This window comes from Centroberyx gerrardi, chromosome 11, assembly GCF_048128805.1.
Source record: "Centroberyx gerrardi isolate f3 chromosome 11, fCenGer3.hap1.cur.20231027, whole genome shotgun sequence".
NCBI lineage: Eukaryota > Metazoa > Chordata > Actinopteri > Beryciformes > Berycidae > Centroberyx > Centroberyx gerrardi.
The window spans coordinates 3,131,522-3,146,839 of NC_136007.1; the positions used below are offsets into that span (position 1 = coordinate 3,131,522).

The 15,318-nt window shown below is 40.2% G+C and overlaps 1 protein-coding gene across 2 annotated transcripts in view; it reads right to left on the reverse strand.

Moving 5' to 3' along the window:
* Nucleotides 1–12,811, reverse strand: part of LOC139915640 (polypeptide N-acetylgalactosaminyltransferase 10-like) — a 101,753-nt gene extending 88,942 nt beyond the window's left edge. Inside the window, exons 1-3 of one of the 2 annotated variants that reach the window (XM_078286892.1) lie at nucleotides 12,653–12,811; nucleotides 10,908–10,914; nucleotides 412–437 (exon numbers count right to left, since the gene is read on the reverse strand). In XM_078286892.1, coding sequence (XP_078143018.1) covers nucleotides 412–437; nucleotides 10,908–10,914; nucleotides 12,653–12,811 — 192 coding nt within the window. The remainder of the gene's footprint in view (nucleotides 1–411; nucleotides 438–10,907; nucleotides 10,915–12,652) is intronic. The other variant, XM_071904308.2, reaches the window with a different exon arrangement.
* Nucleotides 12,812–15,318: the final 2,507 nt, after the last annotated feature.

A 15,318-nucleotide genomic window follows, 5' to 3' on the forward strand; every position in this document is an offset into this window, starting at 1 on the left:
AAGGTCAAATTTAAAGACATTGAATTTTGGCAGAAAATATGAGCTATCAGATTCAAATTCAAATCAAATTCAATAAGAAACTGAGCTGGAAAACCTCCAGTCATCCCAACGTTACACCAGGCTTTTTCTGTTTTATCTTCGTTTTGGTCAGACTGTTAAGTGTTTAGTGAAGCGAGCTTGAGACCAGAAGGTTGCTGGTTTGAATCCCGAATGGTGAAGTCTGGGCACGAGCAGAACACTTGGTTGTGAATGGGTGTAACTGTAAGAATGGGGTTAGACAAATATCCATTGCTAATGTGTCTAACAAGCAGGGCTTAAAGCAAAAAACCATTGTGAGCCTGAAATGTTCCTGACTGACCGGGGGGCACACTGCACCATTGCACTATTCATTTCTCTATTTCTCTATAAAACTAGTCCAATTTTGACACATTTCTGTGCTGAATGAATGAATATTCAACATCATTATTAATCTATAAACCTATAAGGATAACTGTGGAGGCCCTCAGGGGTCACCTGGTACAAAAAAAAGACGGGAAATCAGTCGGCACGGTTTTCTTACAATTTTCTCTTAAACCGTGCCCACGGATTAGTAAACCATGCACACAGATTTGTAATATCTACGCTGATAACATCAAAGAGGGACTTTTAGGCCTATATACAGTGAGCCAGAGCCATTACACACCACTTGGCATACATATAGTGAGCTGTAATAGCCATTAGGCACCTAGACCATATGTGAACCATAACCATTGTAATGTTTAATTTATGATCCGATGTGTGTTTTGGTGACAATATGAAACCCATTTACTCCCTATAAATCATGCTTGTAGAAAAAGCATGTTAATTAAATTGTGTATATGCAACTCTGTGGGCCGCTGTGGTGTCCCTGTTTGACGTCATCAATGTACATATTACACATTACAAATACACTGATTACTAATTGGAGGGCACGGTTTACTAAAAACCGTGCGCATGGAGCCGTGCGTGGTTTACCAATCGGTGCCCGTATGGATTTCCACATCAATTATTTTTTTTCTTACCAGGTGACCCCTAGGGAGCTCTGTAGAGAACAGCCAAAGCAAAGCCACATGTTGATGCTGAATGACGATTGTAAATTGTGAAAGACAGATCACGTTCCGGTCTGTCCTTGCTGCTGGAGCGGCAGCTGTACCTGTCGTGGTCAGATATCGGAGTGCAGCACAGCGGCGTTGTGTCTGGGACTGACCTCGTGTGGAAAGAGCACTTTCTTTCTGCACCCGGTTTCCTTACTTTGTCGCACCAAGTGTCAAACGGTTTCCACCCGTTTATTCAGTCCATACCTGTCGCCGTTTGGTTTTTACTCCTGTCTCAGTGACGCGTGTATCTCCACCAGCTTTCATAAACTTCGTTTCCATGTTTCAGCTGTGCTACACTACGGAATCGGTGCTACATGGTGATAGAAAGTAGCTTGCTGTTCATTGGATAAAAAAAAACTTTACTCGCATTCCATTGGTAATTGTAAAATATTGCTTTGCTTCGCTGAATATGATTGGCTAAAACGCATCAAAAACAAAAACCCACGTGGAGCGTTTCTTTTTTATTTATTTATTTTTTCGAGAATAGTTTGTGAATCTAAAACGTCCATACGGCAGAAATTCGGCACCTGGCCGGAGGTCTTTAAGCCCTGAACAAGGCTTTTGTGGGAAAAGACTGAAAGGGATTAGTGTATTGATTTTATCCACTTCAGTGAAGCCATAACAGCCCACAGGGAGCACTCAAACACACACACACACACACACACACACATTTATCCTTTGTTCCATTTGTCTTCTGCTATTACAGCTCGCACTTTTGTTTTACAAGACAGACACAAAAAAAAATCCCTGCTGGAGAAGGAGAGAAGGAGAGGAAAGAGCAGTGAGAAACTTGTTTTTTATATATTGGCAGAATCTGCTTCGTCAAAGTCCTGTCTCACACTTTTTTCTTCTATTTACAATTATTGGTAAATGTAATATTTTCTTCTTTCCATCGGCATAAGTTTCCTCCGACCGGATTTCGGTGTTACACTTGTTCAAACTGAAAGGTTTAATAAGCATAAAGAAAGAGATTCACTTAACCACAATTCAGCAGAATGACTAGTTTTTTTATATATTGTCAGAATCTGCTTTGTTGGCGTTCCTTTATGTGCTAGAAGTGATTTTCAGACTGTTCCTCCAGACAACGGCAGTGAATGGAGAGAGAAGAAAACACAATTCTCCAGTCTCCTCTACTGTAGCAACAGATAACAGAGAATTAACTGTTGAGAATCATCAATTTTGGCCTTTTATCATGTCCAGGAAGCTACACAACACAGGCTACTACCAAAGTTCAACATCACTTTAAATGAACAAAATGTTAAAGTGCCCTAGGTTCAAATTACCAGAAAAAAGATTATATCGTAATATATACCATTACCTTCCAAAATCTAAAAAAGTATTGTGATATAAAATCCAGCCGATGTCGCACACCACTAATGGCAACCGTGAAAAAGTCACCCATCGTCCATTTATGCTGCAACTATCCTCCACTAGCGTTACCTTACAAACTAAAGGGATACAACAAGACAGCGAAACTGAAAAAATCATTTTCATCAACTCCTGTCCTGACAAGAGTATTCTTGGTACAGAAGTTTCCCCCACTGGGATCATTAACGTTTCATCTAATCTAATTCATCTAATGTTTCTTCTTATTTCAAACAAAGAAAATTCAGCATGTATGTCTGGATTGCAGTTTTAAAGACAGATTCGGCATTTTTTTCCCTCATTCTCCTCAGTCTTGTCTGAGGAGCGATGGGAGGAAACGCTCTCCAACAAAGTCTGACCCTGAACCAAACACCTCTTTTATCCCGTCTCGGTGTTTCCTTCTCTCTCTCGGCTCCCCGCCTCCCACAGTTCTTGTCGATAAAGTGCAACATGTGAGTCTTCGATGCGTTGCTCGACTTCTCTCTGCGGCTGACTTCTAACCTCCAATCTCCTAATTTTCCAGAGGCTGAACTTGTTCGGAGCAAAATCTCATTTCCTATTCTGGTAACGCGGCGCGGCAACAACCTCACCTCAGGTGTGTTTTACCCTCACTGACATCGGCATCGGATTAATGGAAGTCATCCTCACCGTGTCAAAAAGCTATTTCTACCACAAAAGAACTGTAGAATTGAATACGATACTTACACTGTGGTCTTGTTAGTCGACCAAAGTCGACCTGGTTTCAGGATTTGCCTGATGTTCCTGCTGTCAGTTGTTACGTCAGCTATCAAGAATATGGAGACATCTTGTCATTTATCTATCATGTATTTTTAAAAGAAAGCTAAAAACTTATCTCTTCACTTTAGCCTTTAACTAGCTATGACTTTCCCAATACAGGCCTCAAACTCTTTTTTTTTTCTCTCACTTTGCTTCGCACTGCTGCACTTCTTTTAAAATTTGTATTTTACTTGATTTTATGCATCCTATGTACTCTATTTTTTTACTTTATCTTTATTTTTATTATTATTTTACAGTATATTTTTATGTTATGCTCATTCTATGTCTATTTTCATGTGAAGATGCATTTTATGTATTCTATTCTCCTCTTCTCCTATTCTATTCTCCTCTTTATCTTATTCTCACTATCATTATCAAGTTTTATGTGAAGCACTTGGTGCATGTAATTTCTCTGTTGTAAAGCACTTTGAGCTGCATTTCTTGTATGAAAGGTGCTATACAAATAAAGTTTATTATTATTATGTATGTAACTGACGGATACTATACTATACAGATCACAGCTCTCTCTCAGTACAGAGAGACTGACATCACTGACTGTGTTCATGTTGTTCATTAAACATCTGCTAATTGATCAGAACGACTCCTGTCTAGGGCTGAACAATTAATCAAAATTTTATCGAAATCGCAGTACGGCCTACTGCAATTTTCAAATCTCAGGAGGCGCAATATTTGTTAAAGGCGAAATGTGTGTCATAATACCATTTTAAATGAAATATTGTCGTGCTGCAGAGATGTCCTGGCCTACACATCATATTCTACAGACTTAAGAAAACATCTTTGTTTGGTACAGATCCCCGCAAAAATCACACCATAATCATTTTAATACGTTTTTCAATGAAAATGAGAATAATGATGTAAAAAAGTATCATTCCCTCTAATATCGCAATTGCAATATCAGTCAAAATAATCGCAATTAGATATTTTTTCAAAATCGTTCAGCCCTACTCCTGTCTGTTCCTGTGCTCCAGTATCAATATCCACCATGCAGCACTACTGCAGTCAGGGAAAAACCAAGGACAAAGTAAAGTGACACAGTGACAAAGGTTTACTGAATAAATAATACATTTGCATTGCATATTGGAAAATAAACACTCAATTTGTACTAGTAAAATGTGTCTTATTTTAAATCATGATATACCGCACAACTTCTTTCCCACTGTTAGAAACTATCTATCTATCTATCTATCCATCTATCAATCACACAGTGACCTGGGACCCATTTTGCAATGCTTTTAATGATTTCTTAAAATATGTGCTTCATTAGATATTACAGTATAGAGAATGGCAGGAAATAATGTGGTTCAAAGGTCATGATTTGGATTCAAACCCCCTCCTGGTGCACGGTATGTGCCTGACCCTGCAGAGCAGACCGGCCACGTCAGTCTCCAAAAAACGAACGCAAGAATTCAGAGGGAAAAAAATGGAAAATGGAAAAGGAAATGCTCTAAATTTCCCCGTCTGTTTTTACCCTCATTTCTCATCCGCGGTGCAGTCCCCGATTTCAGTTAGAAAGCTTGGCCTAAATCCATCCAATTTCAACTTCCCTCCCTGCACCTTTCCCTGTTACCGAGGCTGTGCCGGGTCACGCAGCAGGATGTTCTCAGCCCGCAGCGGTGTTCTCTCTCTCTCTCTCTCTCTCTCTCTCTCTCCCCGGCGTGAATGACAGGGGAGCAGAATGAATTATTCTCAGAACCAGAGGCTAAACTCTTAATCCTTAATGTTTGTCACAAAGTCAACAGGACAGGAGACGGCGACCAGGGGGGTCAATTGGATTCACAGCTCTGCAGCTCAGCCTCCAGACATGAGACCGGGATTTACACATTCACTGTCCTCAGGCACCAGAATCAAGAACTTTGACTGAATGAATTCCAAAGTGTTATTCGGTGAAACTCTTCGGATTAAAATACACTTGCGCGGTTTACGGAGGGACGATATATAGATTATATGAAACTCATCTTTTTCCACGTCGTTGGCGGTTCTGAGGCTATTTCAAACTATCTCAAGGCCTTGGGAAGCATTGTCAGTATAAGGTCTTATTTTTTCTGTTATTCAGAAACTTTCAAGGATCTTTCAGGCAGAAAGTGTAGAAAAGTTCTCATTTGTATCACACTACAAATGGCACTTCAGGTTAGAAATGAATCACAGCCGGGCAGCCAGCGGACCAAAAATAACGGGAAGTAAGCAGCGGTCTAAACTTATTCAGGAAACTCTGGATGTTGTGAGCGTGAAAGTGGAGTTCGGTGGTCTATGCAGCATCTGAGGACACAGACACAGAAATTAAAGACGTTCTTGTAATATTTCTCAGCTGTGAGTTCTCCTTGTCCTGTGATGTTCTACATAGGAGACGTCCTTGTTTACTTTGAGCTCGACTCATTAATAACACCAGACTGCTGGCTGACCTACTACCGAGCCAAAAAATAGTCTGTGTGTGTGTGTGTATACAGCATGTGTGTGTGTATGTCAGTTATGTGTGCGTGCATCGGAGACAAAACGCACAGTGATGATGAATGTGCAGTAATCCAGCCTACAGTGTGTGGCTCATAAATGTAGCCTCCAGCGTCCAGAAGCCTATATGATCTTCATTTCTCTGTGACAGGGCCGTGAATCTCGGCCAACTTTCCTTTCAAGAGCACACTTTATCTTCTTGGGTTTTTATCAGAGCCGATCAGATCGAGTTAGGGCGAGCTAAACCAGAGGAGAACCAAAAGACAAGCAGAATCCTCCAGTAACTTGCTCCCCCCCCCCCCCCAAAAAAAAAAAATGGCGAAAGACCCGGTTGAAATAGCTGAAAATGTCTTGAAATATTTCAATATGACTCACGAGTTTCAGTGTGTCTCGCAGGTGATGTCACCACTGGCTGTGACAGATTAATTAAATTTACTGATAGACTGCACTGCAATATAAATGTCTCCAGACTATCAAGAAAAATGAAGTGCCACAGACAGCACACATACTGTGATACAGATTAAAGGGTTTAAAGGGACAGTTCACCCCGAAATGAAAATTCTATCATTAACTACTCAACTCCATGCCAGTCGAAACTCCATTGAAGTTTGGATGAAAACCGAACACAGAGCGAGTTAGCAAGTTAGTAACATCTCATCTTTATCCAAGTTCCTTGATAAGGAAGCCATGAGGACATTAGCTACATCATTAGTTCAATGCCACTATGATTACACCTGCGTAACCTGGTACAGTGGTATAATAATAATAATATAATAAACTTTATTTATATAGCACCTTTCAAAACACGGTTACAAAGTGCTTTACAATAAAAACAGAACACATTAGAAGCACAGAGAGATTAGAATGAACTAAAAGCCATAAAAATAGACACATTATAAACACAAAGGGAGTAAAAACACAAAATTAAAAAATTTAAATAATAGACATGAAATTAAAAAGAAATAAAAGTCAAGTAAAATAAGGAGGCAGCTCAGGTAAAATCGGGAAATGCTTTCCGATAAAAGTACGTTTTAAGAAGAGACTTGAAAGAATATAACTTGAAAGAGTATAACTAAAAGAACAAAAGATAAGCTTCAAAAAGCTCAGAACAAACTAATGAGGGTCGTCCTTCATCTCAGTCCAAGAACGCACATTAGCCCAAACTATTTTAAAGAGTTGAACTGGCTCCCTGTTGAAGGTAGAACTCAACAGTTAAAACTTATTATGGTCTGTAAGATTTTACAAGGTCTATGTCCAAATTATTTTACCGGGTATTTTCAGTATGTTCGGGACTCTCATGGCCTGAATACAAGGGCTAGTGTATCTAACCTGAAACAACCCAATCTAAAAAGCAAAGTAGGGAGAAATACATTTCTCTACACGGGTGTGGGGGGGGGGGGGGGTGGAATAAAATCCCAAATGAAATTAAATCTGCCCATTCTCTGAACAGTTTTAAAAAACAATTGAACAAATGGATGCTGAGTAAGTTAGTATAGTGAAACATCTTTTCTAGGACAGTTCTAAGTCTGGACTGGTTTCTGAACTTGTGTGGTTTTTTATTATTTTTCATGATTGTATAATATTGATGTTTCTATTAGGTGTTTTCGTGTAAAAATGGGATATTAGTAGCATATACATGTCACTCCCTTTTCCTCCCTGCCTCCTAGCCTAGACCTCAGGACCGCAATGGAAATAAGTCATGTGACTTTATTGCGATATCCTGATGAATTTTAGCACTGTATGTACATTTGTACATTGTATTTTAATTTATCGAATAAAGTCAATCAATCAATCAATCAATCTTTCTCCAAACAGTTTGTGCAGCGTAATCTGAGCGTTTTGAAGCCAAACAATTGCAGTGTGGGTCCAAATGTCCAATATTTACCTCATTATCTCCTATATTTTCCTTAATGACAGTGGTTGAACGTGCCAATAGAAGTGTCTGTACTGGTGCCTTAAATGAAATAAAGAAATGGTCTCATTCAGCCTGTAGTTTTCACTACACTGACTATACCATATACAGAGTGTACTCACTCTGTGTTTGGATTTTCGACATGGGGTGAGTAGTTAAAGACTCATTTTGGGGTGAACTATGACCTTAAGCTCCTTGTCCACTGGTCACCTCTTTTTAAAGCAGCTCTATACAGAAGCATGAGGAAGCACCGGGCATGGCTCCTGATGTCGCTGGGACATGAGTGATAAATCATTTGAAGCGTTTGAATTTTTTTTTGTTTTTACTTCTGACACTAGTCCTTAGTGAAAGTATGCTATTCTTTCACAATGCAACACAGTATGTGTTTTATATTCAGCATTACGAGAAAAAGGACGAGTGCTGTAAAGACGACTTTCTGGTGTGCATGCAGCCAGACTGGGAAATTACAGCTATCCTCAACTCTGAATAGCTGCCCTGACATTATCCTGACAATAATACTTTCATGTTCAAGTTCTTCTTTTTCCAAGCAAAATAGTTCTTTTTGCATAGTCAATGACTTTGGGCATCTCTTTCCAAAAAAAATCGCTGTCCAGAAACCCCCTTTAAACCAGAATAAGTAATTTCAGTCCAAGAATATTTGGGGTGAATCGCTATTGCCACTGCCAAATGAACACTGAAAATCCAACTCAGTAATGAATATCGTGATATATGCTACTATAATTAGCCATTGTGCTGTTGTTGCAAATTTAAGGGATGTTACAGGCAATCTATGCAAGATTTTCTCTAATTACGTCAACAAATGAAATGTGATATCAACCATCTGCACTACATTATACAGTCCCTGGAAGCTGCTTTCCAATTGCAATTCATTTCAATATTTACAAACTGTAACACATGGGGATAACAGTCTGAGGACTCCCAAATTGGAAAATAAAATAAAAATCAATGGAAAGTGCAAAACAAATCATCAGTGCTACAACAACAGTGAGGAGCATCCCGCACAAATTTTTTTTTTTAAATCTTGTCAGTATTCCTTTAAAAGGAAAGCAACACCTTAATCAGTCCATAGGCCAATAAGAGTAGCCTGGTAAGACCATCCTGATCACGTGACCTCACATTCTGTTTCGCTCCACGGATCAGTCTGGACTTCCAGCCGCCCACATCGATTTCCTAAAATTCCAATGTAACCGGGCCAATCAGGGACTGCGTCGTGGTTGATGACGTAACCGAGCCAATCAGGGACTGCGTCGTAGTTGATGACGTAACCGGGCCAATCAGGGACTGCGTCGTAGTTGATGATGTAACCGGGCCAATCAGGGACTGCGTCGTAGTTGATGACGTGAAATACAGGCCGCCGCTGGCAAAACAGTAATGGCGTCTCCCGAAGCAACGAGCGGTAACGTTAACGTTAGTAGAGTAAACACAGCCATAAGTGCAGTTACTGCAGAAATAGACTCAACAACAACAATTAAACAAGAACGAGAGTATGCACTAGTGGAGTTTCTCGGCGGAAAAGACGTTTTCGCCGTTCTTCCGACTGGATTTGAATTTGGATTCGCTGATTGGCTGAAGGAGTTTGTCTGTCAAGGCGAGTACTCCCGCCCACTGAAATCGATGTGGGCGGCTGGAAGTCCAGACTGATCCGTGGAGCGAAACAGAACGTGAGGTCACGTGATCAGGATGGTCTTACCAGGCTACAATAAGAGTGTGTGTGCTTCTGTTTGAAAATGCCATCTCTGCTCGGGTGTTGTTGTTTCAGGGTCTGGGTTTCAGGATTTGTCAAAATTGCGTCATGAATCCTAACGCAGTGATTTTGAAAATGACAACTGTTGGTGGGTGGCTCTGATTGGCTCCACATCTCCTCCCTCCCAGGCAGAGGGGCTGCTTTGTTACAGAGAGAGCAGCAAAATACTAACGTTAGCATATGAGCCAGAACTCTGGTTATTTCCAAAAGCTGAGGTATGTCTGGCTGCAGAGGGGAATGCCACAACGTTTTCAACCACACTTTATCAGAATCCACACTTCTGCCATGCTTGCACGGACCACACTAGACCGCTGGAGTCGTTATCAGCCTTCAAAAACCCAAACTGGTCCTGTGTATCTCACTAAGATGTTTGAGCATGGCACTAACACCACCAGGGTTAGGGGTTCCATTCCCTCTGTAGCCACCTATGCAAAAAAACCTGTGCATTTGTGGTACTGTAACGGTGCATTCCCACTGCAAGCAACACAATCAACAAACCACCGGAAGTCCATTCATTTCCTACAGAGCTGAGCGACATGGGAAACTGCCGATGTGTCGACACCCAACGAGCTCGTCAGCCAAGAAAAGTTTGAGGCTAACAGCTCAACCTTTCACCGTCATCTGCCGTCAACAGCCAATCAGATTTCTGCACTTCCTCGTTTCCTTACCGATGTCATTTTTGTCTCATGAACAATAGCTCCACCTGGCAAGTGCAAAATGGACGAGAAGTTGATTCCAGCCATTCAAAGATTCCCAGTTCTCTACATCTACAGGAATAAACGTCTCAGAAACGATTCTTGGAGAACATAATGTTACGAGCAACAAAAAAATTGCCCGTTCAAATCTGTCTAGCTGTGCAACACCACTACATAGATGCAAATGGAGCCTCTGGCACCGCCCACATTTGGTCAGAATAGAGCGACCCATATCACTTGCAAAATATTGACAGAATTTTGAATGAAGCAGGGACTCATTTCATAACAAAGCAGCCTGTAAACACTGTGTTTCCCAGAGTTCCTGGTTACTGCTGCCTAGTGGGCTGGACCAAGGGAGGAAGCTGCAAGGAGAGACGTCTACTAGTTGAGTTGTAGGGACTCTTGTCACTGAGTGTGATTTTCTGTAAGGTGCTTTGGATAAAACTGTCACCACACAGTATCATGGCGTATTGAGTAGGCAGACCACCCTTCAGCTGGAGGACCCCGGTTCAAGTCGTCGATAAGCGTCCCGCTGAAGTGAGCAAGACACCGAATAAATAACAAGACAATTAATGACCCTTTGAGTGAAATGAGAATCCCTATGGCGATCAATAAAGAATCACATTATTGTCTGTTTTTAAGCCTTTTTGTTATCCAGGGAATGAGCACACTTTCATTTTCTGCAGCTCTACTGTAAAGTCGGGGGTAGAGTGCCTTGCTCAAGAGCAGTTATCATGTGAGGGGCGACGCTCACTTTCTCAACCCAGATTTTCCACACCTGGTCCAAACCTGAACTGTGACCTTCCAGTGACAAAGTCCCTGTTCCAATCCATTAGGCTAGATTCACCGGTCAGTCAGTCAGTCAGTCAGTCACTTAACCATTCAGTAAATCAGTCAGTTTGGTAGTCAGTCTATGCAGCTTCTTTTTATTTCCATCCATTGCTCTCATCTTCTCTAACCTCCACTTAACCTGAGCTGCTGGAGCAGGCAGGAGGAAATTGAGCAAGCTATGTTTCAAGGAGCATCTATTATAGGTGACTGGAAATGTGTAAATTACCATTCTGTCTCTGTCACAGTGGGGGAGCTTCAAGCTGCTCATGTCTGAACCATATCAGGTTGTTGTTAGTGAATGATTTGTTGGTGCATAATATATTATTATATCATCATGCTAAACGACATGCCTTTAGTAATAGCAGTTCTTACTTTAGGTTGCGTTCAGTCAGTATTTAACCCCTCAGAGAAATCAAAACTCCATGCTTGATAGTCATATTGCGCTCACTCTGAGTGGATAAATAGTTGCTTCAGGCTTTGATTATGAATCAAGGCTGGTGCATTCAGTTTGCCTTTTAGAATATTACCATAATATTCCTTTAGAGACTTGCAGTGTGTCTGTGGTATTCACTAGTGAGTTTACCCTCTTGAACTTTACGTTTTTATCTCCCATGGTGTCACTGTAATATCCCTATGAATATGATTACTATAGCTGCTTTTCATAGGAGAGAATGAGGCACGCCACTGCAAAACACATTGAACAGCAGCTTGGATCAGACAGACTATCATCACAAACTAGCCAATAACAGCACAACAGCTGGCAAATAACATCGCATGACCTCGCAGCAGATGGACAGATGTGTTTTGTGCCACTGTTGCTGCCTTCAGGTGCAGTTGGAGAGTTCAGCACACATGAATGACGCGACAAAACTGGTGAATTGGGAAAGTGAAAGTGAAGTGTTTTTCCAAGGTCAGAGCTTAACGAGGAGCACGTGAAGGCAGCATGTCAACACCAGCAGCAACTACCCAATAACTGCTCACTTGTTGCAGTTGAGGGACCTGATCATGATTAATTGTATTTTTTCTATCTGTATATTATTTTATCATATATTCCTGTAGGGACTTATTGTTTGTGAAACCTATGATATTTAGCCTTAAGTCATTCTTGCTGACTTCTGGTGAATTAAATAGTAGTGAAATCAAACTTTAGGCTATGAAAGAAAAAAAAAAAGAAAAAAATACATCCATCCTCAGTTCTGATTGGCTGAGTCACATTTGAAGCGTTGTAAAACACCTAATGCACACCTGTGACCGCAACAGTTGATTTAAATATTAATAAGCCAACCAGAAATCACCACCTGTATCATTGTGTTGCTTCAACCACTTTAAGCTGCTGTTGGATAACTATAGGCTATTAGATGGAGGAATAACATTTAATTACAGGCTAATTATTGGGCTATTATTAGTAATAGTAGTGATAGAAGTAACCTTAGTAGTAACAGTAGTGGTAGTAGTGATAATGATAATGATTGATAAATAAAATATTTATTGGCGTTCTTTAATTGTGCATTACGGCCGTTTTATAAAAGCAACACGCCTGTCGTCGCTGTGCTTTCCAGTGATTTCATTAGAGCTACGAGGTGCCTCACAACACCTCCGCCGTCCTAAAATCACTGCAAGTCTCTGCCTCTTGCTCAGGACCCGCACGGAACCTTTTCAAGCACCCCCGGAGGTCCCTGGAGCCCAGTTTGGGCAACACTGCGCTAGTTACACGAGCCGACCTTACCTGTATTACCGGGATGCCGCCCGGTCCGTCCACGGTGTCGGGCGAGTTGTCAAACACTCGGTCCCTGTACAAAGACCAAAGACCGACGTTGGGGAGGAAAAGAAGAGCCGCTATGAGCAGCCCGGCGAACTGCAGCAGCCTCTTCTCTTTCCGCCTCATCTCTCCGGTTAAAAATCAAAATATAATAATCTGGGGAAACACCGGCAGGAGAAAAACTAGCGAGTCCCGATCAGGTCCCGCTCCTTTTCCAGGCGGAGGCAACTTTCACTCCGACAGAGCAGACCGGTGTCAAGCTGGATAGAATAATACACCAGACTTCCGGGCAAGACTTTCAAAATAAGTTGCTTTAGACCCAAAAGTTGCTTTGTATTCTCAACTACATGGATCACAACTCTGATGGTTTTTGTTGCCTACATGTGAACGCGAAAAGCACTGATTCTTCAATTGGTAAAGTATAATTGAAAAATTAAATTGAAACATTAACTCTAACCCTCAGATTGTGAGCAATGGGAAAAGATGTGCAAACTTCACACAAAACAGCCCTCCTTTGTTACTAGTTAAATAATGTTGTAATGTATTCTGATATATTGCCTTTATTTTGTTCTCCGATAGGCTATCTTTCATGGATGAATCCCTTCCCATGTATTGTGTGATGCTAGTTTGTGCTCAGGCCTGTGTTACTCTGAGGTGTGCAGCTATCTCTCCAGCATGGATATTGAAAGTGTAAATTGCCAGTATTATAACAATAGTTGTGTTAATACTACTTAGGCTACATGAATGAATGAATGAATGAATTTATTTGATGATTAAAGAACACATATAACACTGCATTGCAGTCATTACATACATTAAAAATCACTGAGGATGAAAACACAATAAAGCCCGAAGGCTTATTTCCATTGTGGTCATAAGATGTTAATTACATTATATATCAACTGCAATCTGAAATATGAAATTTTGAATAAGCTGTGCAGTGTACCAATGACCACAAATGTAAAAAAAAAAAAAAAAAACACCCAAAATGCAAACCACCCAGTAATAACGACAAATTAAAGGCTTGAAACAGTTTTTATGTATGTATGTAGCCTATGTATGTATGTAGGCTATGTATGTATGTATGTATATATGTGTGTATGTACACAAAGAAGAAGAAGAAGAAGAAGAAGAAGAAGAAGAAGACAAAACATATAGGCCTAGCAGACAACAGCTGGGAGGAAAAATGTCCTTTAAACTTAGAAAAGTTTAGACCCAAAGCTGTGGCATACCAGACAACCTGGAAGTCCTGGTATTGTAACTCCCATACTATAACAATCTCTCATTTTTGACACTGCTGTAAGTTAGGGACTTTTTTAGATAGACATGCCCAGAGTTCTCTGGTATTGTTTTAATTAAGTCATCAAATATTAACTTTCATCAGCCTTAAATTTATCCATCCATAAATCACGCTTTCATCAGAAAATACCATGTGCCTTAACAAAATATAATGTATTTAGTATCTATTTAACTGCTAAAGTTTCATATTTAATCATATTTACATCCATATTTGATGTAATGATTTCGCCAAGCATCAGTGCCGGCTTCACGAGGGGGCACCAGGGGGTAGTGCATACTGGCCACTGACTGGCGTAATTATTTGGTATATGCAAATCCATGAAAATCCATGTCCCTGGGAGAGTGTTCTTTTTATTTAACATTCAGTCTGCAAATACGAACACAGTGAGATTATTTGGATATTTTGTCTGTGTTGTCAATTTGCTGTGACCTCGCTATGTGTTACCTTATGTGTGTTTTGAGTAAAACATTTCAGTCAATGTAAAACGTGCGTGTCCTTGCATTTATTTACACCTAAGTGATTTCTCCTTGTGTTTTTAGTCAGATTATTAGGAAAGCGACGAGAATGCACTATTTTTGTGATTTTTTCTTAAATTTTCTCCTGGGGAGCATACCACCGAATGGTTTCACTTTCACTATGCACGACTACGTTGCCACTTGCCAGTAATTTGGTGCCCCCCCGCTATAAGCCTCTTGCCCCCCCTGGATATTTGTTCTAGCGCCGACACTGCCAAGCATTTTGTTCTGTAAACCCCAGTTCTTCTCTTCAAATGACAATCTTTACGCTTTTGTTTTGAAGGAAAAATCACTTGACTTCCGGTATGGTTCTGCCTATCTCTGGTAAACATGACGCCAATCTTTGGCGAACACGTCAAGTAGACAAGTGGAAAATGAGGTATGCCAATCACTTCTTCAGCAATTACACAATAAGTCATTATCACAAATACAATAATCAATATAAACTCGAATAAATATATACACTCTACAAAAAAATCATCTCGATTATGAGAAAAGATTACTGGAGGGTGAAGGTTGTTAAGAATAAAAAGATCACAGTATACTATATAACTATGATTATAATGTCAATTTTTAGTGTTGGCAGTCAACATGTTTTCTTTGCCTTTCATAATTTATTTTATATTCGTTTTTGTCTATTGTTCATGATAATTTCTATGCCTTTTTAATTTATTTGTATTCCTTTTATCTAATCCTGTTTTATCTCATTTTTCTTGCTGTATTTTATATTTTATTTTGGTTTTGAACCCGTCTTCCTTTCTCTGTAAAGCACTTTGTAAACCCGGTTTAAGAAAATTGCTTTATAAATAAAGTGTATT